This window comes from Hippoglossus stenolepis, chromosome 18 (assembly GCF_022539355.2).
Source record: "Hippoglossus stenolepis isolate QCI-W04-F060 chromosome 18, HSTE1.2, whole genome shotgun sequence".
Lineage (NCBI taxonomy): Eukaryota > Metazoa > Chordata > Actinopteri > Pleuronectiformes > Pleuronectidae > Hippoglossus > Hippoglossus stenolepis.
The window spans coordinates 240,860-266,612 of record NC_061500.1 but is presented as its reverse complement, the minus strand read 5'-3'; the positions used below and the strand labels follow the sequence as shown (position 1 = coordinate 266,612).

At 43.8% G+C, this 25,753-nt stretch overlaps 2 protein-coding genes across 5 annotated transcripts; one reads left to right on the top strand and one right to left on the bottom strand.

Annotated features, from left to right (window-relative positions):
• Positions 1-1,187: 1,187 nt before the first annotated feature.
• mbd2 (methyl-CpG binding domain protein 2) lies at positions 1,188-22,572 on the top strand. Of its 2 annotated transcripts, XR_007034978.1 has the most exons (8): positions 1,188-1,639; positions 4,437-4,596; positions 6,654-6,794; positions 7,110-7,200; positions 7,285-7,462; positions 9,625-9,751; positions 21,362-22,164; positions 22,436-22,572. XR_007034978.1 is itself a non-coding variant. In XM_035184426.2 (7 exons), exons 1-6 carry the CDS (start codon positions 1,530-1,532, stop codon positions 9,740-9,742), a joined length of 798 nt encoding a protein of 265 aa, XP_035040317.1. In that variant the 5' UTR covers positions 1,194-1,529; the 3' UTR covers positions 9,743-9,751; positions 16,803-17,458. The 2 variants fall into 2 exon arrangements, 1 of the variants encoding a protein (XP_035040317.1); XM_035184426.2 differs by lacking the exons at positions 21,362-22,164; positions 22,436-22,572 and adding an exon at positions 16,803-17,458 and having other exon boundaries at positions 1,194-1,639.
• Positions 18,450-25,605, bottom strand: lyz (lysozyme). Of its 3 annotated transcripts, none has more exons than XM_047344407.1 (4): positions 25,362-25,605; positions 18,986-19,147; positions 18,791-18,869; positions 18,450-18,715 (listed from the first exon to the last, which is right to left on the bottom strand). In XM_047344407.1, the coding sequence occupies exons 1-4, from the start codon at positions 25,486-25,488 to the stop codon at positions 18,649-18,651; spliced, it is 435 nt and encodes a 144-aa protein (XP_047200363.1). In that variant the 5' UTR covers positions 25,489-25,605; the 3' UTR covers positions 18,450-18,648. The 3 variants fall into 3 exon arrangements, with proteins under 3 accessions (XP_047200363.1, XP_047200364.1, XP_035040319.2); XM_047344408.1 differs by lacking the exon at positions 25,362-25,605 and adding an exon at positions 20,202-20,444; XM_035184428.2 differs by lacking the exons at positions 18,450-18,715; positions 18,791-18,869; positions 18,986-19,147 and adding exons at positions 24,076-24,341; positions 24,417-24,495; positions 25,014-25,172 and having other exon boundaries at positions 25,362-25,570.
• Positions 25,606-25,753: the final 148 nt, after the last annotated feature.

Here is a 25,753-nt window from a genome sequence, read left to right as displayed (position 1 = left end):
AAAATATATATATATGCACCTAAAAAAAAGTAGTGCAAATATGGTAAGGTGCAGAGTTAAAGGAATTATGGCAGATTGGAGGAGTTTATAAGTCTTATGTCCTGGGGGATCTCTGAGCCTGGTGGGGGGGCCCGGATGCTGCGGTACCGCCGGCCAGACGGCAGCAGGCAGAACAGTTTATGGCCGGGGTGATAGTGGTCTTTAATGATCCGGATATCCATCCTATCTTATCTCATCTTATCTTATCTTATCTTATCATATTTTACCTTATCTTTAAGTGACTTCTTTCTCTTCTTATTCTGCTTCTCATGTGCTCTTAACGGGCGCAGAAGATAATTTGGTTTGTACTTGTACTAGGGTTTTTATTAATGTTTTATTGTTTTTCATAAAGAAGTGAGGGCCGCTCCCTGGTGGCTGGCTGCTGTATAGGTCATAAACCCTCCTCCATGTTTGCAGATGGGACATGGACAAAGTCTTGTGATCTTGTGAGGTTGCTGTTGTTTACTTGTGATGTGATGTATAATGTTAGACGGGTTGTGACAGCTGGGTCGTATATCCTGTGTCAGTTATTTCTCAGAACCCAGTGAAAACCTGACGACAGACATCGTGAGGCAACGACCAAATGTTGTTCATCATTCTTCATGAGGCTGGAGGCCCTTTAACCCAGAGTCTGTGACGTCACTGCTGAACACAGAGGTGTGAGGGGGAGAAAGAGGGATCACTCTGCTTCAAAGTCCAGGCACCATAACGATTGTAGACACACATGGTTTTCCCATACAAGGACCAATATAAAAATAAATGTAATTCAATAAAAGGGTTGAATCTATGGAACAATGAACTGATCCCTAACCCAGCTACAACACTGTTGAAGAAGTGGGAGGTTGTGCTGCGGTGCTTTCACATCCAGCCTGTGTGGCTCCTCAGGTTGAGGGCCTGAGAAGCATCTCAGCTGAACTGCTGATGATGACTTCTGGATAAATGTTCAGGTCTGAAGACCAACATCCAACATCAGAGGTTCTTCTCTCATGTTGGAAAGAAAGACACATCTCTCAACCTTCTGCACTCTGAACGGAAGACAACAAACTTAATGGCTTTTTTTTATCGGCCTTGACATCTCTCGGCTTCCGTATTTTTTATATTTTTCTGAACTACAACTGAGTGATACATCTTCACTAAGAAACCATCTCTGAGAGGGCGCGCGCACATGCGTGTGTGTTAGTGTGCGTGTGTGTGTGAGTGTGTGACGTCACAGCCTGCCGTTGGTCGAGCTCAGTTCGGATCAGTTCGGATCAGCCGTTGTTTCCTCCGGAGATAAACGGATCTTAACCCGCCTCGTCCCGGTTCTGACCCGGGAAACTTTTAACCCGAGACAAGTGTCAGGAAGCTCCGGCGGAGGGAGGGAGCGGAGCCGCTGTTCTGTCAACGTAACGTCCGTAACGTGAGTCTGCTCCGGCGGCTGTTCACCGTCTGTCCGGAGCTGCTCCACCGGGGATCGAACATCGAGGCCGGTCACCGGACCGACCGCTGAGATGGAGAGGAAGAGGACGGACTGTCCCGCTCTGCCGCCCGGGTGGAAGAAGGAGGAAGTGATCAGGAAGTCCGGGCTGAGCGCCGGGAAGAGCGACGTCTACTACTACAGGTACTCCTCGATCATCAGTCGATCATCAGTCGATCAGTTACTGATCAGTTACTGATCAGTTACTGATCAATAACTGATCAGTTACTGATCAATAACTGATCGATCGGTCCATCTGAAGTTATTGATTGGTTCCCTCCCTGACATCATCAGTTATCAGTTAATGTTCAGAAAGTGGCAGAGAATTTTTAATGTAGGTTGGTGTGTGTGTGTGTGTGTGCGCGCGCGCGTGCGTGTGTGTGTGCGCGTGCGTGCGTGTGTGTGTGAGTGTCTCTGTGTGAGTTCGTGTGAGTGTTTGTGTGTGTCTGTATATGTGTGTGTTTGTCTTTATATGTGTGTGTGTGTGTATATGTGTGTGTGTTTGTGTCTGTGTGAGTGTTTGTGTGTGTTTGTGTGTGTGTGTGTCTGTATATGTGTGTGTTTGTCTTTATATGTGTGTGTGTGTGTATATGTGTGTGTGTTTGTGTCTGTGTGAGTGTTTGTGTTTGTGTGTGTCCACATCAGAGTGCGACATCATAATTTAAATATTAATTAATAATAACAGTTTATTTTATGTCAGGAGACGTCATTACAGAATAAATCTTTTATTAAATCTTACAGATAATAACTTGAATGTAGCTCAAATAGAACTTTATTGTATTTTTATATTCCATCTTTGCAGCACTACTGTGTTGCTTTTTATGATTTGAATTAAAGAATAGAATCAGGTGTCAGTTTATGAGGAACACTTTGTTAAAAACCTTTATATCCAAGTGCAATAATCCAATCAAACATTATCAGTATGAACCGTTTGTACACAGAACCTCTGGCTCACAGAACCTCTGGCTCACAGAACCTCTGGAACCACAGAACCTCTGGCTCACAGAACCTCTGGCTCACATAACCTCTGGAACCACAGAACCTCTGGCTCACAGAACCTCTGGCTCCACAGAACCTCTGGCTCACAGAACCTCTGGCTCACAGAACCTCTGGAACCACAGAACCTCTGGAACCACAGAACCTCTGGCTCCACAGAACCTCTGGCTCACAGAACCTCTGGCTCCACAGAACCTCTGGAACCACAGAACCTCTGGCTCCACAGAACCTCTGGCTCACAAACCTCTGGCTCACAGAACCTCTGGAACCACAGAACCTCTGGCTCACAGAACCTCTGGCTCCACAGAACCTCTGGCTCACAGAACCTCTGGCTCACAGAACCTCTGGAACCAGCTCCTGTCTTCAGATGATGGGAGCTGCTGTTCACAGGCTGAATGTTCACACTCAGTGGAAGCAGGGTAGATGCTTGGATGAAGGCAGAAGCTTGACGTGTCTCCTCGCCTCCGGCTTAAACCGGTTTTAGTGAATCTCTTTTTGAGTAAAACTCTGAGGAGTAATATATATATATATATATATATATATATATATATATATATATATATATATATATATATCTTCAGTTTATTCGTTGTGTGTGAGAGATCACATGACATCTAACAGGCCTGTAAAGGCTCAGCATCTCCTCACAGTGGATCTGGCTTCACTTTTATTTTTGCTCATGATTCTGGATCTTCACTCGTCACTGTGAGGCGGCAGAGGAAATGGCGTCTCTCCCGGGGAAGGTCTGTGGCGAGGCCATGACGCAGTAGAGCCGCCGGCTGTTTTCAGAGGCTGCGTTCACTTCCTGTTGATCTGTGTCGAAGGCCACGACTCCACCAGATTAACAGCTCAGTCAGAAACATCCTGTCGACTCCTGGACCTTTAACATGAAGCATCGCAGTTTACTTTCAGTTTGTAACGTGACTCATCACTTCCAGTAAAGAGACCAGTCAGCGGTCGACTTACTGGAACAGCAGCAACACCCTGCTGAGCTTCTGCTCAACGCACGTTTACAACCTCACGCTGGTTTTCAGGAACTTTGTCAAAGACACAGAATCCACAACATCTAAAATATTCAGGGTCAGAGACTCTGGCTCCAAAACTTCAGATAAAGAAAGTGTCATAGAGCAGGAGCAAGATGAAACACACACACACACACACACACACACACACACACACACACACACACACACACACACACACACACACACACACACACACACACACACACACACACACACACACTGCTGACCTACATGTCAAACGCAGCTGAACGACTGTGTCTGCTCTTGAGTTTCTATCTCTGTGAGGACCGGTCTCATGTTGAGACGCTTCGAGGCCTCGAGGACGTGTTTTTTTCAGGTCGTTGGTTTTCGGGTTAAAGGTCAGAATCAGACTCGGGGTCAGACCTGGTGCTTGAAGCGTGATCTGTCATTGACGGCCCTCACAAGTACAGAAGTAGAGATGTGTGTGTGTCCGTGCAGAGGAATTGCTTGTCTCAAGCTTGAACTTGGCATCATGGGAGTTTTAAATTACCGAGCAGGACCAATGAATTACATTTTAAAAGATGTGAGTCCTGCTCATGTCCACCGACAGTGCTTGGTGCCCAATGCATGCTGGGATACTTGTCAGCTGGATTAAGTAGGAAGTGGATCAGGGTCGAATTCTAGTTTGACGCATTAAGTTCTGGTTTGGATCCGGATCAGGGGGCAGGTCCACGAACAGTTTTCCCTGTTTAACGTGGTGATAAGAGCTAATGTAATGTAGCTAATGAAGCTAATGAAGCTAATGAAGCTACAGTTTTAACTGTGGAGCTTTAATTTCCTTCATTTACATTTTATTCATCAACTTATTTTATCTGTCTGACGCTCTCTTTCCTTCCTTCCTTCCTTTCTTTCCTTCCCTCCTTCCTTATTCGCTTCCCTTCTTCCTTCCTTCCTTCCAGTCCCACAGGGAAGAAGTTCAGGAGTAAGCCACAGTTGTCCCGTTACCTTGGCAACACGGTGGATCTGGGATGTTTCGACTTCCGGACGGGGAAGATGATGCCGGGGAAACTTCAGAAGAACAAACAGAGGCTTCGACACGACTCGCTCAGCCTGGCCAAGGTAACACGGAGTGTGTGTGTGTGTGTGTGTGTGTGTGTGTGTGTGTGTGTGTGTGTGTGTGTGTGTGTGTGTGTGTGTGTGTGTGTGTGTGTGTGTGTGTGTGTGTGTGTGTGTGTGTGTGTGTGTGTCAGATTATCAGATTAACGCAGCCCTTCCTGCAGCAGGTTGACACTTCAGCAGGTCAGCTGACAAACAGTTATTCACTACAGAGGAAGAGAGGGACGAGTGGGTGTAGCTCCGCCCACCGCCGCCTGAACACGCCGTCTATCATCTTCTTCTGCTCTCATTATTGATGCGACTGTTTATATCAGGGCTGTTGCGCTGCTGTTACAGTTTCGGGACTGGATTTTCTTTTCTCAGACTTGAGGTTTGTGTAGATCCATGTTCACGCTCGATTCAGACTCAGTCTCATACAGATTCTGATTTGTCCTGTGGGGTTTGATTCAGACTCAGTCCGGCAGTGTTTTGTCTTGTGGTTGTTTATGCAGATTTTTCTTGGTCTTGTGAGTCTTCTGGTCTTAGTCGCGTCTCAAAATCAGAGACGAGCCTGAAAAGCATTTAGAGTTTGAAATATCTCAGCCGTGTTTGGACCTTTACTATGAAGCGAGGCTACTGGTTTTTCAGGGTAAGTTCAGGGGTAAGGAGTAACTTTGTGTACTTTGTTAACCGGTGCTATGAAACCAGAGGTCTTACTAGCTCAACACTGCTCCGAGCAGTTTTTGTTTGTGGTTAATTCGGTGTTAGTCTGTATAAGCTCGGCCCCACAGCAAACCTTTCTTCTGCATCTGAATTCTGTACTTTTTGTTCTGCTTATATGACCTTTGATCTCTTTAATTTATAATTGTAAAGATAAAAACAGAGGTGACAGTTTTTTAGGTGGATCAAGACCGATCACTGAAAAAGGAGCTTCATACATGTGCATTAGAGATTCATACTTTTGAATTATACATTATATAAATATTTACCTTAGATATTTTCCTGTGGGTGAGCTGTGGGTGTCTGTGTGAGATCTGTGTTAACTGAGTGTAAATGTTAAAATGGGAGAACCCAATATAAATGTGTATGTTTGTGTTTGTTTGTGTGTGTTTGTGTGTGTTTGTGTGTGCTGCTGCAGTCTTTGTACCAGAGATAACAGCAGCACAGACTCCTCCCACACAATGAGAACACACACACACACACAAAGATTATTGGGTCATTACAATGTACGAGTTCAGTCCTCACCAAAATGTCAGTGACCCTGAAGAACGATACCATTTATAATTTAGAGCGACAGATTCAGAGTTTTCTATCTAACTGTTTCATGTGCAGCTTCAAGTTGTTCACAGTAACCTGAGTGATAACATTTATTAAGAATCTTTAAAAACACAGACTGAAACCACAGGAGGTGTTAAACAATGCAGAATATAACAGGCAGCTGAGGAGACTGTGTATTCAGATGAAATATTATTATAAGTTGATTCCTCCAGCGTGTATCGACTCTACGTCCTCATCAGGGTCCATTGTACTGGGACAGTGCAAACAAACCAGCAAAGGTCCCCACAGAGCTGTAAAAACATGACACATCCCTGAAAGTAAAGCCAAAGTGTCTCCATGGCCCCCTGGTGGCTGGCTGCAGTATAGCTCATAAACCTTCTCCGTGTTAGCAGATGGGACATGGACCAAACTAAAAACACATGTTTGTCAGAGATAGTTTTTGTCATTTCAGGTATTTCATGTTTATGATCAGTTAATTAGTATAAACAACTGAGACGTCATGATTGACAGCTGAGACTGACCTGTGATTGGTCCTGCTCTTCACACACACACACACACACACACACACACACACACACACACACACACACACACACACACACACACACACACACACACACACACACACAGACACACCCTGATTTTCTCTCACGTTTGGAAACACAGACCATGGAGGAGTGAGGGAACAAGGAAAAGAGCAAGGGAGGGGGAGGGAAAGTAAAGGAAGAAAAGAAGGGAGCTAGGAACCGAGAAAAGAAAAGAAAGGAAACATGTCACACTCTCTGTGTCTGTTTGTTGTCCAGGGAGGAAAACCAGACCTGAACACAGCTCTGCCAATCAGACAAACAGCCTCCATCTTCAAACAGCCCGTTACCAAGGTTACAAACCATCCCGGAAACAAGGTGAAGACGGACACGCAGAGATCGTCTGAGCAGCCGAGACAGGTGAGACACGCACACGCACACGCACACGCACACGCACGCACGCACACACGTACGCACGCACGCACGCACGCACACACGCACACGCACGCACACGCACGCACGCACACACGCACGCACGCACGCACGCACGCACACACGCACACACACACACACACACACACTGTCTGAAAACAGAATTTTGTCAGTTTCGTTCAGATGAACTCTTTAAAGGAGACATACTCTGCTCATATTCAGGTGGGTTATTTGAATAGTTATATTACCTGAAAAGATTTCCACACTCTAATGTTCAGAAAACACTTGTTTGTCTGTCTGCAGCTGTTTTGGGAGAAGAGGTTGAAAGGTCTCCGGTCCTCAGACGTCACAGAGGAAGTTCTCAGGACCATGGACTTGCCCAAAGGGCTGCAGAGTACGTCTCTCTCTCCAACACCAACCTGAACATCTTACCAAGCTCCACCTCTTCACCTCTGACCTCTGACCTCTCTGTCGGCAGGTGTCGGTCCAGACTCCGGCGACGACACCCTCCTGTCGGCCATCGCCAGCGCCCTGCACATGAGCTCTTCTCCGATCACGGGACAGATGTCTGTGGCTGCAGAGAAGAACCCGGCCATCTGGCTGAACACGTCGCAGCCGCTCTGCAAAGCGTTCACCATCACTGACGAACACATCAGGTGAGAAACAGACCTCACACAGTTATTATTTATTTATTATCCATCATTTATTTTTGTGGTTAGCTGTCATCAACGTATGTTCTGAGTGTTTAGATAAAAAGTCATGACACGAATAGTTTGAAAATACAGAAACAAGTCAGACATTTTAAAATAAAACTCTGCTGTGAGTGAATCCAGCGACTGAGAGCAGGCGAGTAATCAGCTGCAGAGAGATAGGAGGATGAGAGGAGGAGAGGAGGAGACAGACAATCAGAGATGAGGAGCGATGAAGCATGAAGGAGGAGGTTGAAGAAACACAGACGCCACCACAGAGAGAGAGAGAATAGAAAAGACTCAAAGTAGAAACAGAAACCAGAAGCTTCCAGAGATCACGAGTGTTTATCTCTGAGTTCAGGTATCAACACATCAGCTGCTTCAGACTGAGCTCCTCAGTTCTCTGGATCTTCTCTGGAAGATCAGACTCAGTTTCTCTTTCTCCTCCTGAGCTCCTGTATAAAGTCTAAATCCAGGAGCAGTGTGAACACAGCAGAGGATCCTCCACCTGATGAGTGAGTGGGGGGGTTGACACATGTGTAAACACAGAAACGTGTTTATTTACATGTAGAACAGGAAGTGATCACATGCTCACAGGAGAGTTAATGTCAGGTGTGAACAGCGTCAAAAATAAATGAAAATCAAGTGGAAAGTTTTTGTAGATCGATTTTATTGTCAGTCACTGACACTGTCCTCCTCTAATCTGACAGCAGGGGGCACTGTGGGCACACGCTTGTGAGTGTGTGAGTGTGTGAGTGTGTGAGTGTGTGAGTGTGTGAGTGTGTGAGTGTGTGTGGAGAACATCTGGCTGAAGCCATTACAGCAGAATCACTGGAATATATCACTATATCCTCTATCTTTCCTCCTATCCTGTCTCCTTCCCTCTCTCCCTTTATTTCTTCTCTCCTTGCTCACCCTTTCCCTTCATTCTTTTCATTCACTCCTTTTCTTCCCATCCTCTCTTCCTCTCCTTTAATGTTTCCTTATCTCCTAATTTATTTTGTCCTTCCATTCTCCTCCTCCCTTCTCCTCCCCAATTTAGTCCTTTCCTTTCCTCCACCCCTCCTTCCTCCTTTATATCCTCCCCTCCTTCTTTTTCGCCCTTCAATCCTTCCTCATATCCCTACTTCCGTTACCTCTTTTCAGTCACTCCCTTCGTCCCTTCTTCCCTTCCTTCTCGTCTTTATCCTTCCTGTGATGTATTGTTTTCTTCCTCCTTCCTTTGTTTTTCCATCTTTTCCCCTCGTTTCTTTTCTCTGCCCCCCTTCTCTCGTCTCCTATCTCCTCCCTCCCTCCAGGCTCTTCCTCCTCCTTCTTTTCTTATCTCTCCCCTCCATTAATTTCCAATTCTCACCCTCTTCCCTCCTCCAGCTGAATGTGCGTGTCATTCTAAATTGCTCTCATTCCTCTCCTCACCCTCGTCCACCTTTTCATCTTCTCTCCTCCTCTCTGTCTACCCCTCCTCCTCTCATCTCTTATTTTTCTGTTTTTAAATGTTTCTTTTATCTTTAACAGGAAGAAATGTAGTTGTCTTTCTTTCTGTTAATCCAGGTTCCGTCTCCTCTTTCTTTCTTTTATGTCTTTTTGACAAAAGACAGTCGACATTTTCTGTGACGATAAACAGAAACAAACAAGTTCACCGTGACCTTCGAACACGCTTCCTGCAACGGTTTATTTAATTCTTTATCTCATTTTTATCATGACGGCAATAAAACAACATCAATAATTAGCACAGATACAATTTTCCTCAATAGTTCCAAAACAAAAGTATTTTTTATATAATATAATATCTATATATATCTATATATGGCTTCTTTTATAGTGATACGTCAACCTACTATTACTTGAATTGAATGGAGAACCAGTCGGTATCATTTTTGATTGGTTGTCCAAACCAATCAGCTGTTAGATCAACAGCAACTGATCAGGTGATGTCACACCATGTTTGTATGATGTCAGAGCAGCTGGGACAGAAATCTAAGAGACGAGTCTGAAGTCAACGCAGCCACAGTTTGAAGAATATTTTCTTGTTCCAGTGTCTCAGCTGAAGATTGATAAAATGTTGTTTTATTGAACAGTTTGTTTATTAATCCACGACGTTAAATCAAATTGTGTGTGTGTTTATTCAGGGAGCAGGAGCTGAAAGTGTACCAGGCCAGGAGGAGCCTGGAGGAGGCGCTCATGGCCGACGGTTTGGCTCGGGCCACTGAAAATACCAGGGAGATGTTCGAGGGGAAAACGGCCTGAAGACAGATGGTGAGTCGGTGAAATATTTTAACAATGTACATGTTTATATTAGAACCCCGACTAGCTTATCAGGATCATGTTTGCTGATATGGAAACTTTTTATTTTGCAGAATAAATAATGTAGACAAAATGTAAGTTTATGTTTTATGGAATAAAGATATGTTTATTTTCTGAATTCAAGTTCTATATATTTGGTTGTATTTGTGTTTCTTTTAAGTTTATGGTTCAATTGTAACATATAAAACTTAAATTTTATTTATTTTTCATAAGAGTTTGATAAGAACATCATAGGAATCTGGGGGATAAATTGGTATTAGAAATTTCTTACCCTCTAATATCAGTATCAACATCCATGGGTCCATCTCAGTTTATTTTCCTTCTTATCTCATCTCATCCTGCAGTTTGTAAAGTTGTAAAGAACTGAGAGTGCCCCACAACTTTAACATGTCCACCGTGCAGATTTAATAAAATATTTATCATGTTCTCAAAGTGCAGATCAGCTCCAGATAGGATCAGAGACATGATAACATAAGCCAGTTGTCATGGTAACTCAACCTGCTTTCAGGCAGGTGAGCCGAGGTGCACGTCACTCAGAAAACGAATGAGAGGCAAAGAGAGGGATGAAAGATGTGTCAGAGTAAAGAGGGGAAAGAAAAGTCACGGTGAAGTGATGAGATGGTTTAAAAACTCTGTGGACGTCATGATGAAAATCCTCCTGCGCTCACTTCCTGGTTCCACACACTCACTTTGTTTTTCACGTGCGTGATGCTGATGTACGTCATTAATTTGCTAACCTCTGTGTAAATGAGATTTACAGCTTCATGTTCGCTGCCTGATCAGAGACAGTTTCACTAAAACTACTGAACCAGTAAACTATAGAACTACTGAAGTATTTACAACTGAACATATGAAGTCTACACATGTTCCTGACATGTTCCTGACATGTTCCTGACATGCTCCTGACATGCTCCTGACATGTTCCTGACATGTTCCTGACATGTTCCTGACATGCTCCTGACATGTTCCTGACATGTTCCTGACATGTTCCTGACATGCTCCTGACATGTTCCTGACATGTTCCTGACATGCTCCTGACATGTTCCTGATTATGTTCCTGACATGTTCCTGACATGCTCCTGACATGCTCCTGACATGCTCCTGACATGTTCCTGACATGTTCCTGACATGCTCCTGACATGCTCCTGACATGTTCCTGACATGCTCCTGACATGTTCCTGACATGTTCCTGACATGTTCCTGACTTCTGACATGTTCCTGACATGTTCCTGACATGCTCCTGACATGCTCCTGACATGTTCCTGACATGCTCCTGACATGTTCCTGACATGTTCCTGACATGCTCCTGACATGTTCCTGACATGTTCTGACGTGTCCCTACATGTCCTGACGTGTTCCTGACATGTTCCTGACATGATCCTGACGTGTCCCTCACATGTTCCTGACGTGTTCCTGACATGTTCCTCACATGTTCCTGACATGTTCTGCAGGTTCTGGATGTGAGAACAAATGTCTGAGTCAGTGCCTCTGGACATGTTCTGGATCTTCTCCTGCAGCCTCCTAGTAAAATGTGTGTAACATGTCAGAGTGAGTCCATGTGAGGACACAGCAGGACAATGTGTGGAAGCTTCCCAGAGAGCGAGTGGACGTGTTGATGAGGTTTCTAACACGTGACGGACGTGAAACTGGAAGAACACAAACATCTCAGGATGAAGAAGAGGAGCCGTACACGTAGAAGACGAAGACGTCAACTTGGAAACACGAGGAGGTTCCAGATCTTTTGGTGCTGAGGGCCGACGCCGGTGTGGATGAGCTGTAAACAACAACACTGATCTTTCCACAGCAGAGTTTATACGTCATGTCCGGCCTCCTGCTGCTCTACAGGCTCCGCCTCCTGCTGCTCTACAGGCTCCGCCCCTCGCCTGGATGTTCCCCAGATGCTCCTGTTTGAACGAGTCGGACCCGACAACCTGCTGCTGCTGCTTCACAAACACTAACTACACAACATGTCCAGAAACAACCTGCTGCTGCTTCACAAACACCAACTACACAACATTTCACAGAGTTCATGTTCGAGAACATTGTAGTCATGTGTGTGTGTGTGTGTGTGTGTGTGTGTGTGTGTGTGTGTGTGTGTGTGTGTGTGTGTGTGTGTGTGTGTGTGTGTGTGTGTGTGTGTGTGTGTGTGTGTGTGTGTGTGTGTGTGTGTGTGTGTGGAATGCTGATGGGATTCTCTGTGTCTGATTGAAACTCAGTCATGCAGCAGACTAACACACTGTGTGTATGTCTGTGTGTGATTGATGGGCTGTTGGCTTGTGGGTGTTGATGTGTGTGTGTGTTGTGTGTGTGTGTGTGTGTGTGTGTGTGTGTGTTACAGTTTCTTTGGTTATTTCTTATATTTCTCTGTCCAGAGCCTGTAAACAAAACTAGATTAAAAAACATTAACTTTCAGAAGTCCACACTTCCCTCCTCCATCCATCATCCCTGCTTCCTCGCTGCTTATCCAGGTCAGGGTTGCCGCGGCAACATGGAAGCGGAGCAGACTGTGAATTTACTGCAGAGATAATAATACTTTGTTTGAATGAATATCACTTAAGTGATGATTTGTCACAGCAACTTGTTTTTAGGTTTTTATTTAGTTTTTATTTAAGTTTAAACTGTAAAATATCAAACCTCAGTTATATTTCTTTGTCATGAGAGATTAATAACATCTTCGGACTCATTGATCATTTTTTACATCTGTATCTTTTGGTCAGTGTATTTGTGTTTTACTCCTAATTATCGGTGTCCATGTTGGTCGAGCTCTCCTGAACCTGCTGGTCAGACAGTAGCATCATCACTACCATCTGACATCAGGGCTGCGTTCAGCTCAGTGTTCAGAGGAAACAAGTCGTTCAATCAGGAAACTGAAGAAAAACTTCGTAAGATTGAACGAGCTCCAGGATCCTGACGCAGTTCTATTCAAACGTGTCGTCCACATCCAGCCAGGATCCAAAAAGATGACATCATCATGTTCAGGCTCCTCCTCTCAAAGGACAAAAGGACATTCCCAGTGATGTCATCAGCCCATTATATTTACCATAGTGCCACAAGCAGGACACACTGTGTGTGTGTGTGTGTGTGTGTGTGTGTGTGTGTGTGTGTGTGTGTGTGTGTGTGTGTGTGTGTGTGTGTGTGTGTGTGTGTGTGTGTGTGTGTGTGTGTGTGGCGATGCTTCCTCTAAAAGCCGACTAACAGAGGTTTTTTTAAGCACATTTGTTTTGTGTGGAGGGAAAATCTTCCATTAATGCAGATTTATGCAGATTGGCTGGATGGAAGTCGTTTGGGCGAAAAGAGCCGCTGAGAGTTGAGGAGTGATTACTAATGGGTTTTTATAGCTGGACCAGAGAGAGAGAGGGCAGCGGCCAGTGTGTGTGTGTGTGTGTGTGTGTGTGTGTGTGTGTGTGTGTGTGTGTGTGTGTGTGTGTGTGTGTGTGTGTGTGTGTGTGTGTGTGTGTGTGTGTGTGTGTGTGTGTGTGTGTGTGTGTGTGTGTGTGTGTGTGTGTGTGTGTGTGTGTGTGTGTGTTGAAACAATCCTTTTAAATCCTTGCAGGAATCTCGGTTTGTTTCCTGCTGCCATGAGTCTTGTTGCCGCTTCCTGTTAATTTATTTATGTTGGTTTACGGCTGAGTTGGTTTGGTCTCGTTCTCTTTATGTTTCGTTGTTGGAAACATAAAGAGACATGAAACATGAAACAGTAGGTGTCAGCAAACCCCTGGTGCAGCTTCCACTCTACAGAAATACAACAAAGTCCACAAAAAATCAAGCAGCTGTGTCACACTGTTGAAATAGTATTTTACTTGTAAATGTGCTGCACTCAGAATGTTGCTGTAAATTAGTGCAATCATGAAAATATACTAAAGTTTAAAAAGCTGAAAAAGTCAGAGATGCAGCCGTTAAAACGATTTAGTGATTGTTTTTAATTTTCTACATGAACACAGATCATAGTCAAACATTTTATTTAAAGCATCGAGTGTAAATAAAGTTTAACGATGAAATGAAGCTAAAATATCTCAGATACGAACGCTGCCATCTTGTGGTGACATCAGTTACCATCTGTGCAGTAGTGATGGGGATCCATGACATTTGTCGTAACCTTAGCGAGCCGCCATGTTGTCCATCTGTATCTACAGTTCATGGTGCTGAGACATTTTACAACTCGTCTCTCCTGAGGAATAAAGGAATTACATGAATCACCAGAAGTTTAGATTAAGCAGCTTTGATATTGTTTTTCTGGCTCCAACATCTCCTCATCCACATGAATCTACTGTGCTTTGCTTTATAATGAATAATATGCATTGATTTGATGACTTGTAATGTGCAGTCTTGTGCATGTGTGGATCACTTCAATCCTGTAATGACCCCCAATCATTCAATCAACCTTTAGTCATACAGGGTGCACAGGACGTTTCAACGACAAAAACATGTCGACAAACAAACGTTTAAAATCGTGAAACACGAGAACAAACCTCATGACAACATTAGAAACATTTATTGTCGTCGCCCCAGGATCAAATACACTATTTAGACAAAGAATTGTGACACCTACACATTACACCTACAGGAGCTTTTATGACTTATTCTAAATTCATAGGCATTAATATGGAGCTGGTCCCCTCTTTGCAGCAGCTTCACTCTTCTTCAAGACTCTGGATTGTGTCTGTGGGAATTTCTGCTCCTTCATCCAGGAGATATTTGTGAGACACTGACCCTGGACCAGAGGGCTCAGACTCTCTGTTCTAGTTCAGTGACGGGGTTGAGCTCAGGGCTCTGTGGGACCAGTCCAGCTCTTCAACACCAAACTCACCCAGCCGAGCCTTAATGGACCTGAGCAGAGTCCTGGAACAGAACACTTCATGTCAGGAACATGTCAGGAACATGTCAGGAACGTGTCAGGAACATGTGAGGCGTGTCAGGAACATGTCAGGAACATGTGAGGAACGTGTCAGGAACATTTGAGGAACATGCCAGTAACACGTCAGGAACACGTCAGGAACATGTGAGGAACATGTCAGGAACATGTCAGGAACATGTGAGGAACGTGTCAGGAACATGTCAGGAACATGTGAGGCGTGTCAGGAACATGTCAGGAACATGTGAGGCGTGTCAGGAACATGTCAGAAACATGTGAGGAACGTGTCAGGAACATTTGAGGAACATGCCAGTAACACATCAGGAACATGTGAGGAACATGTCAGGAACATGTCAGGAACATGTGAGGAACACGCCAGGAACACATCAGCAACACATCAGGAACGGGGAACTGTCAGGAACACGTCGGGAACACGTCAGGAACACGTCGGGAACACGTCAGGAACACGTCGGGAACCAGAACCGTCAGAACACGTGAGGAGCGTGTCAGGAACACGTCAGAACACGTCAGGAACACGTCAGCAACACATCAGGAACGTGTCAGGAACGAACACGTCAGGAACACGTCAGGAACATGTCAGTAACACGTCAGCAACACATCGGGAGCGCGAACACATCAGGAACACATCAGGAACACGTAGGAACACATCAGGAACACGTCAGGAACACGTCAGGAACACGTCAGTAACACATCAGCAACACATCAGTAACACGTCAGTAACATTAGTTCAGGTCTGTCGTTAAATGTGGTACTGTTCCTTCAAATTTGTGTGCGTGCGTGTCTACCTACATATAGCTATGAGGTACAATTTTGGTTCTATACCATCATTTTGAGGACATCTTGACTGGTCCTCACAATTTGAATTGGCTTTTTGAGGGAACACTTGGTTTAAGGGCTAGAATCAGGTTTAGGTTTAGATTAGGGAAGGAGCTAGGGAATGCATTATGTCAATGAGTGTCTTCACAACTATAAAGAGACGTGCATGTGTGTGTGTGTGTGTCACCATGTTTAATTATTAGGAGGAATTAAGACTAATTATCATATTGAAACAATGAAACGTTCAGATTCGCACTCAAACAATAAAACACAAAACCAGTGGAAGTTTAATACAAACATTCAGTTACACACTGTTCTCCCACTGCCAGACTGAGGGACTCACAATGGCACAGATGACACAATGAGGGATTCAAAACAGAACCATGATTGGTCAAAATACTAAATATTCAAATTACATCATGAATATTCTAAATGGAAAAAGGAAGTGGAGGGATTCAAAATGTGAACTAGTGGGGACTCCTGAGGCATGGACAAAAAGTAGGGATTCAAAATGGCACAGTGATGCATTCAAAGGAAACCATGAGTTGTAATTATTCAAAATGTATAATAAAGTTTAAAAAAAATGGTGGAATAAAGGATTAAACTGGAGAAACAACCTCCTCTTGTTCTTTCATTCAATTCTGATGTTTTCATCACGGCGGCGTTTGTTTTAAACGTTGGTGTCAGTGTGACACCGAGAGGAGGAGGATGTGGAAATATTTAATCTCCTGCAGCGTGAACGCTCTCGTGTCGTCTGCATAATTAACCTGTTTCCTGTTCAGACAGAAGGCGTGGGCCGACGAGCCGCCCTGATTGGCCCCGCCCCGCTCGTTTATGCAGCAGGAGGTTTAGAAGGGTTAATGGAGAAGCTAATAATTAGCACGGAGGCTCTCCACGTTAATGAGACTTTTTTTGACCGGAGTCTGATGTTTATTGTTCAGCAGGCGAAGGTTTGAGCTGCAGTGTTTTCTTTATGAAGTCGTTTTTAGTACGATGAGTTTAACGAGCTCGTTTAGAGCAAGGAGACGTCTCCGCAGGAGCCTCACTCTTATATTGACTTTTTATTTGTTAGTAGAAGATATCACAGTATATCAGAGGGCTCATTAACACACACACACAAACACACACACACACACACACACACACACACAGGTACTTTTATACTGAACTGAACCACTTCCTGTTTCTGAAATGTTCTGCAGGTTCTGTATGTGAGAACGCAATCGTACATTTTCTGGAACTTTTCCTGTAAAATGTCTGGAACACGTCAGAGTACAAACACAGAATTGTTGATCTCTGTCTCTCTCTCCACAGAGTTCCTCTGTTCACCAGCCTCAGGTTTATCATCATCTTTATCTTAACCCAGATGACAAACCTAAACTTAAACCCGACCTTCACTGACTTAAACCTCGCCAGCAGAGATCTGTTGTGTTGGAGGCGACTGTTTCAGCTTCGTTTGAAAGAAAACTTGTGATGATGTCACACTGGACCCGTCTGTCGGCTTCGGGAGACTAAAGTGATTTTTCTAGAGCAACAACAGGAAGCACCAGCAACAACTAACGTACGACAGCAACAGACCCTGTCACAGGAACAAGCAGCAATAAGAGAAGATCTTCTTCAGCTCAAAGCTTTGAATCCCCTGTGGCTTCTTATCTCAACTCGTATCAAGGTCGACGCTGTCTTTTCTGTTCATTTAATGCAGTTTGAAAATATGAATAATAAAAAATGAAATACACAGACGCGACACTCTCATCGAACCCAAAGAAAATCAGGATGCAAACTGCTGGACAGCTTTTGCTAACTCTTTAAATTTCATAGTGTTTGTGGTGTCATATTATCGTCTTCAGGGGTTTTCATTGAATGATTATAAATGAATATAGAACAACAGATTATTTAAAACAGATTTTATACCTGAACTTTCAGTACGTGTACATTTCTCTGACTGGAGGAAATAAACATTTATATTCACACTCGTGTGTCAGAGTCTTTTTAAAAGCTGCTGATTCAGAAATCATTCACTCTGCTCAACCCACTGTCGAGTGTTAGCGAAGGAACAAGCTCGACTTCTCCTTGTGTCTGTGGGTTTGAACCTGTGAGGAAGTGAAACCCATGGGGAGAGGCGGTACGATCATGTGTGTCATGTTGTGCAGCACATGCTCTAATAATTCTGTTCTGCTGAAGATCACTGTGATGATTCAGACTCATGATAGAATCTGATGTATTTATTCTCTCGCTTTAGGCAGAAAACGCAGCATTAGACATTAAAATCATCTTTTCACACGACTTCCTTCAGTCAGTTTTCACAGATTCTGTAATGATCAGGACTGATATTTCGGACGAAGCAGGTTTATTGGGTCAGAGCTGAGAGCACGACTCCAGGGAAGCTGACTCATCTTTTCAGTCATCTTGAAATCGTCATGGTCCCTGAACGCATCATTTCTCTGAAGCTTTCTAATCACATAGTGTTTGCTGTGTGTGTGTGTGTCGGTGCATTTATCATCATGTTGTAACCATGGTGTTTAGGTCAGAACCGTCACCAAACCAGCTGCAGGACAGTAATAAACACGACCTTTTCATTCGGACTGAATACGTTCATGTGATTTGGGGGCGGGGCTTTGATGAGAGGACCAGTAGGAATGAGTTGAATTATTCTTTCCCTCTGTCAGGCTCCACCCCCGCTCCTCCTTTTGACCATGTTGTTTATTTTAATGTTCATTAAACATCTGTCCACATTGTTGTGAAATGTCCCCAGAGGATGAACCTTGTAATGACCCTGAGACTTTTCCTCAGCCTCATGAAACTCTCCTGTTGAGACTCGGTGGTTAAATCTTCCTACTTCTTACTGGAAAACAAAGGTGATGATAAAATGAAGTTTTATGAGAAATGAATAAAAGGAGGTGGTCTGGGTCCAGAAACCCAAACTAACCAGATCAAAGGAAACAAAGGAACAAAGAAACGAAGCCTGGTTCAGTCCAGAGACTGTTGACAAAGGAATCAACTGTTTATTAAGATGTTTATGAGCAGAAACAGGTTGAAATCAGTTTCTCTTCTCTGATCAGTTCAAATGAAATAAAGACTTCAGTAAAGATTATAATTCACTTGATTGAAGAAGAAACTGTCCGGAGCCTCAGAATCAGTGGACAGGTTTCAGATGTTGGTTTTACAGACGACATCCTGCCAGATAGGACGACAGGTCACGGCCCTGACAGTGATGACCCCACGCCACCCTGAAAACACACAGAGGGTCACTCATCTGTCAACACGTGGACGTGAACACTGTCAATCATGTGATCAGGTCTCACCAGGCTCCGATCCCCCTTGGATCGCGGACCACTCGTTTGGCACATGTGATCGCCACGCTGATATCATCAGTCAGAAGCTCTGTGGACACACAGGACATTGTAGAGACATCAGAGCTGCAGCTTTAAAGGACCCACATGATGAACAGTGTGAAACAGTGTGAGTGGTTAGTTTGGTTGTGTTGGTTCTTCACTGACCGCTGCAATTGATGTTACAGCCATTAGAAGTGGGCGTCTGGTTGTTGTTACACCACCAGCGACTGTTGATCTGGAAGATGCCGTAGTCTGTGGATCCATTATCGTTCTTGGTGTTGGTGGCTCTTGTGTTGTAGTTCGACTCCCGGTGACTCAGACAAACCCCTGGAACATCACAGAGCCTTAGATCCTCCTACACCTCCACAGATCAACTATTCTATCATGAACATGTTTGTTCAACATGTAACAATGATTATATTTATTCACTCTATGATTCTTTGGTTCAGACAGTAAATAAAGACAAAGACACGTCCACTTCCTCCCACTGTAAAAACATGAAGCCAAAATATCTACAAATGCTGCCATCTTGTGTTGATGATGCCCCGCCCATACACTGTAAGACACATCATGAGTCAGTCTCAGCTGTCAATCATGACATCCACTTGAACAAACATCAGTGAGAGAAGAACGACCTAAAATGACAGAAACATCTTTGACAAACATTTATTTAACGTCTACTTGGATTTTTTAGTTTGGTCCATGTCCCACCTGCTAACATGGAGGAGGGTTATGACCTATACTGCAGCCAGACACCAGGGGGCTGACTGTGGTTTAAAGTCTAAAGCCCAAATCATGCTTCTGCGTCGAAGCTACGACATAGTTACGCACATAGCCTCCGCACGGGGACGAGCATTCATAGTTGTGTGCGGGTGTGTGTGAGTTGCGCTGCTATTACACCATCGAAACACTAGTGGCAGTAGAGTTTCTATGCTGGTGTTGAGTGTCTTCTGGTTTCTGCTCCACTTATTTACAAACTCTCAGTCATCTTTACTTCAGAACAAGACTGTGGCTCAGAGGATCATGTTGGAGCTGAGAGATTCTTTTCTTAAAGAACTTTAACAAAGAAAAGAAAGACGTCGTTCGTGTTCGTTCCTTCGACTCAATAAAAAATGCTGGTGAGTCTGCCAGAGATGCGGCGCTAACAAGCGGACCAATCACAGCTCTTGTAGTTGGCGTCGCCTCAACGTTACATTTTTGCGGAGTTGCAGGTCAGGGTACGTCGTTGAACTCTGAGTAGAGAACACGTCTACTCGAGCTACAGCGTAGCTTCAACCCAGAGTCATGAATCTGGCCTAAGACTTAGTGAAGGTGCATGGAAACATGATCTTCTTCTACATGATGGAATCTATCTACCGACATCTTGTCAGTTTGTACTCACAGTTAGCCAGGCTTTGGCTTCGGGAACCGTCCATCCCTTGGCTCTTCAGCTCTCGGGCCAATTCACAGCGTTCGTAGACTAGAGCGTTGGCCACAGCCACGAGAAGCAGAAACACCAGAGTCCTCATGATGATTCTCAGCTGATTGTCTCCACAGCTGCAGCCGCTCAGTGGCTTTTATACTGGACGAGCTGTGTTTGGTTTCAGGTTCGTTATCAGTGGAACATGTGACGTGAAGCACAAAGTTCCAGTTTAACTTCATCTGCGATAAAAAGAGAAGTAAACACGACGACTAATTCCTGTTTGACCTGTCCAACGTGACTTTCAGTTAAAGGTCAGTTTCCTGTAAACACAGTTTCTCTTTCAATTAGTGTGTCCTTGAAGTTAAAGTGTTGAATTATTCTCTAACATTTACTGAGTGGATTTGTTGTGTGTTGCTACATAATCTGACAAACTGGGAAAGATTTGATTTCTTATTTTCGACTTTTGTTTGACCTGCTCTGGCCCCCTGTGGCCACTAGAGGGCCCTGACAAGGGCTTAAGAAAGTTAGCGGAACAAATACATATTTTATTCATTGTTTAATTGGGATTGATTTTTAAACCCGTTTAACGATCCTACGAATCATCAGCCAAAGAAACTTTTTGGGGGGTGTTTCCTGATTCCGGACGTTAGTGGCCAGGCTGCTCTTTGATTGGTTGGTGGGTGACATACAAAATAAAAACAAATACTGGGTTTAATTTAAAAACTTGATTTCATTCTTTATCCATGATTCTTTACATGATGTATAATGAACCACAGGACAGTGGAGGACGTGACGTCTGGTGAGGAAACAGATCCTGGATTCAGTGAATGTGTCTCATCATCTGATCCAACGAGACTTTTCTCTGCTGAGCTGCTGCTGATGTTCTTTGTGATTTCTTGTGATTTTATTCTTTTTGCTCAGCATTTGTGAGAAAACTTAAATAAATGAGATGTACAGGAACAGGGTGTTCTTCTCTGTCAAAAGGAAAAGGTTTAAGATGACAATGTTCTAAGTAAAACATCGTGGTTCAGTCAAGTTTCATGATTTATTTCATTATGATACATTCATTATAATAAATTATTCCCTGCAAATCACTGAAAATGACAAAAAAATCCTCCTGTCTCAAAAATTCCATCCAGAAATCATCTGCAGGAAGAGAGAAGAGAAGAGGAGGTTGAAAAAAGAAGTGATGAAGAGGGAACAAAGAGAGGGAGGGAGGGATTAGAAGGATGGAAGAATTCGAGTCAGAGGAGAATATGGACGAAGAGACAGAACGATGGAGGAAATGACTGAGAAGAGATGGAATGATGGAGGATAAAAGAGCAGGAGGAGAGAGGAGGAGGAGAGGAGGGCAGGTTGTTAATTTCAGGGCTGGTATCTCTGAGACTGCAGAATATCCAGGGTCATGAGAGCAGGACTTTTATTCTGAAAGAGAGGCTCTGACCCTGGGACACAGACAGAGGGAGGGAGGATGTTTGTTGTTCGAATAAATCTTCACTTAGTTTAATTCCACATTAACATTTATAACCCCTATAACTATAAACTGATAATTACATATAAATACAGGAGCTGATGGAGGCTTCACATCTCAAACTAATGTCACATCCATACAACTGAAGGGATGAAGGAGCAGTAATATATTCGTCATCATCATCCTGGGTCCAACATCACCTGCTGTAGAACAAGAGGACCAGTGAAAGTGATGGTTTTATTTAAGTGACGCAGTCTGGACCGTCCACGTGTCTCTCAGTGATAATAGAGTAAGTCCAGACGTCTCCTCCGTGAAACACAGCAGCTCATTCAACCATCTGTGCCTGTGCTGTAATCCGTCACATCATCTGGTCATTAACCTGGAAGGCCTCGGTCGCCGAGGGCAACGACACCACACACAACATTGTGATGTGTCACTTCCTGTCAAAGAAACACCTGCTCACACACAGAGGTGAGTCGTTCACCTGAGAACATGTCAGGTCATTACACATCATTTACACACACACACACACACACACACACACACACACACACACACACACACACACACACACACACAGGTACTTTTATACTGAACTGAACCACTTCCTGTTTCTGAAATGTTCTGCAGGTTCTGTATGTGAGAACGCAATCGTACATTTTCTGGAACTTTTCCTGTAAAATGTCTGGAACACGTCAGAGTACAAACACAGAATTGTTGATCTCTGTCTCTCTCTCCACAGAGTTCCTCTGTTCACCAGCCTCAGGTTTATCATCATCTTTATCTTAACCCAGATGACAAACCTAAACTTAAACCCGACCTTCACTGACTTAAACCTCGCCAGCAGAGATCTGTTGTGTTGGAGGCGACTGTTTCAGCTGCTGAAAGAAAACTTGTGATGATGTCACACTGGACCCGTCTGTCGGCTTCGGAGACTAAAGTGATTTTCTAGAGCAACAACAGGAAGCACCAGCAACAACTAACGTACGACAGCAACAGACCCTGTCACAGGAACAAGCAGCAATAAGAGAAGATCTTCTTCAGCTCAAAGCTTTGAATCCCTGTGGCTTCTTATCTCAACTCGTATCAAGGTCGACGCTGTCTTTTCTGTTCATTTAATGCAGTTTGAAAATATGAATAATAAAAATGAAATACACAGACGCAATCTCCTTCGAACCCAAAGAAAATCAGGATGCAAACTGCTGGACAGCTTTTGCTAACTCTTTAAATTTCATAGTGTTTGTGGTGTCATATTATCGTCTTCAGGGGTTTTCATTGAATGATTATAAATGAATATAGAACAACAGATTATTTAAAACAGATTTTATACCTGAACTTTCAGTACGTGTACATTTCTCTGACTGGAGGAAATAAACATTTATATTCACACTCGTGTGTCAGAGTCTTTTTAAAAGCTGCTGATTCAGAAATCATTCACTCTGCTCAACCCACTGTCGAGTGTTAGCGAAGGAACAAGCTCGACTTCTCCTTGTGTCTGTGGGTTTGAACCTGTGAGGAAGTGAAACCCATGGGGAGAGGCGGTACGATCATGTGTGTCATGTTGTGCAGCACATGCTCTAATAATTCTGTTCTGCTGAAGATCACTGTGATGATTCAGACTCATGATAGAATCTGATGTATTTATTCTCTCGCTTTCGGCAGAAAACGCAGCATTAGACATTAAAATCATCTTTTCACACGACTTCCTTCAGTCAGTTTTCACAGATTCTGTAATGATCAGGACTGATATTTCGGACGAAGCAGGTTTATTGGGTCAGAGCTGAGAGCACGACTCCAGGGAAGCTGACTCATCTTTTCAGTCATCTTGAAATCGTCATGGTCCCTGAACGCATCATTTCTCTGAAGCTTTCTAATCACATAGTGTTTGCTGTGTGTGTGTGTGTCGGTGCATTTATCATCATGTTGTAACCATGGTGTTTAGGTCAGAACCGTCACCAAACCAGCTGCAGGACAGTAATAAACACGACCTTTTCATTCGGACTGAATACGTTCATGTGATTTGGGGGCGGGGCTTTGATGAGAGGACCAGTAGGAATGAGTTGAATTATTCTTTCCCTCTGTCAGGCTCCACCCCCGCTCCTCCTTTTGACCATGTTGTTTATTTTAATGTTCATTTAACATCTGTCCACATTGTTGTGAAATGTCCCCAGAGGATGAACCTTGTAATGACCCTGAGACTTTTCCTCAGCCTCACATGAAACTCTCCTGTTGAGACTCGGTGGTTAAATCTTCCTACTTCTTACTGGAAAACAAAGGTGATGATAAAATGAAGTTTTATGAGAAATGAATAAAAGGAGGTGGTCTGGGTCCAGAAACCCAAACTAACCAGATCAAAGGAAACAAAGGAACAAAGGAACAAAGCCTGGTTCAGTCCAGAGACTGTTGACAAAGGAATCAACTGTTTATTAAGATGTTTATGAGCAGAAACAGGTTGAAATCAGTTTCTCTTCTCTGATCAGTTCAAATGAAATAAAGACTTCAGTAAAGATTATAATTCACTTGATTGAAGAAGAAACTGTCCGGAGCCTCAGAATCAGTGGACAGGTTTCAGATGTTGGTTTTACAGACGACATCCTGCCAGATAGGACGACAGGTCACGGCCCTGACAGTGATGACGCCACGCCACCCTGAAAACACACAGAGGGTCACTCATCTGTCAACACGTGGACGTGAACACTGTCAATCATGTGATCAGGTCTCACCAGGCTCCGATCCCGCTTGGATCCTGGACCACTCGTTTGGCACATGTGATCGCCACGCTGATATCATCAGTCAGAAGCTCTGTGGACACACAGGACATTGTAGAGACATCAGAGTTTTACAGAATGAAGAAATATTTCTCTGAGCAGAGACACTTCACACTGAATAGAAACAGGAACAGAAACACTTGGTAAATGCAGATATTCATAGAGAAAGTACTTTTCTTCGTTTACTTTGTTTCAGACAAACAATAAAGTTAAGAATGAACTTTTGATATGTGCTGATAGAAAATCGTTCAAATCTTTAGTGTCTTATCTTAGATACGCTACAACGTATATGTGAGAGAAAATGACCTGTATGTTAAAATATGGATGAAATAATCCAGTTAAAATACAGGTTAACTGTTGTGTTTTGTGTAGTTTGTGTAGTTTGTGTTTTCATGCTGTGGCCTCAGACCAGTGCTTACATGATAATACGTATCAACAGTTTCTCTACATCATAGTGACACATCCCCACAGCTGCAGCTTTAAAGGACCCACATGATGAACAGTGTGAAACAGTGTGAGTGGTTAGTTTGGTTGTGTTGGTTCTTCACTGACCGCTGCAATTGATGTTACAGGCATTAGAAGTGGGCGTCTGGTTGTCGTTACACCACCAGCGACTGTTGATCTGGAAGATGCCGTAGTCTGTGGATCCATCAGTGTTGTGGTTCGTGGCTCCTGTGTTGTAGTTCGACTCCCACTGACTCAGACAAACCCCTGGAACATCACAGAGCCTTAGATCCTCCTACACCTCCACAGATCAACTATTCTATCATGAACATGTTTGTTCAACATGTAACAATGATTATATTTATTCACTCTATGATTCTTTGGTTCAGACAAGAAACATGATCTTCTTCTACATGGTGGAATCTATCTACCGACATCTTGTCAGTTTGTACTCACAGTTAGCCAGGCTTTGGCCTCGGTAACCGTCCATCCCTTGGCTCTTCAGCACTCGGGCCCATTCACAGCGTTCGTAGACTCGAGCGTTGGCCACAGCCACGAGAAGCAGAAACACCAGAGTCCTCATGATGATTCTCAGCTGATTGTCTCCACAGCTGCAGCCGCTCAGTGGCTTTTATACTGGACGAGCTGTGTTTGGTTTCAGGTTCGTTATCAGTGGAACATGTGACGTGAAGCACAAAGTTCCAGTTTAACTTCATCTGCGATAAAAAGAGAAGTAAAAACAACGACTAGTTCCTGTTTGACCTGTCCAACGTGACTTTCAGTTAAAGGTCAGTTTCCTGTAAACACAGTTTCTCTTTCAATTAGTGTGTCCTTGAAGTTAAAGTGTT

Excerpts from the sequence above, each read along its gene's own strand:
- mbd2 (XM_035184426.2), top strand. The coding sequence starts at position 1,530 with ATGGAGAGGAAGAGGACGGACTGTCCCGCTCTGCCGCCCGGGTGGAAG. Across the intron at positions 7,201-7,284 it reads CTTGCCCAAAGGGCTGCAGA|GTGTCGGTCCAGACTCCGGC; the intron begins GTACGTCTCTCT and ends CTCTGTCGGCAG. Across the intron at positions 7,463-9,624 it reads ATCACTGACGAACACATCAG|GGAGCAGGAGCTGAAAGTGT; the intron begins GTGAGAAACAGA and ends GTGTTTATTCAG.
- lyz (XM_047344407.1), bottom strand. The coding sequence starts at position 25,488 with ATGAGGACTCTGGTGTTTCTGCTTCTCGTGGCTGTGGCCAACGCTCGA. Across the intron at positions 19,148-25,361 it reads AGGCCAAAGCCTGGCTAACT|GGGTTTGTCTGAGTCACCGG; the intron begins GTGAGTACAAAC and ends GTGATGTTCCAG. Across the intron at positions 18,716-18,790 it reads CCAAGGGGGATCGGAGCCTG|GGTGGCGTGGGGTCATCACT; the intron begins GTGAGACCTGAT and ends GTGTGTTTTCAG.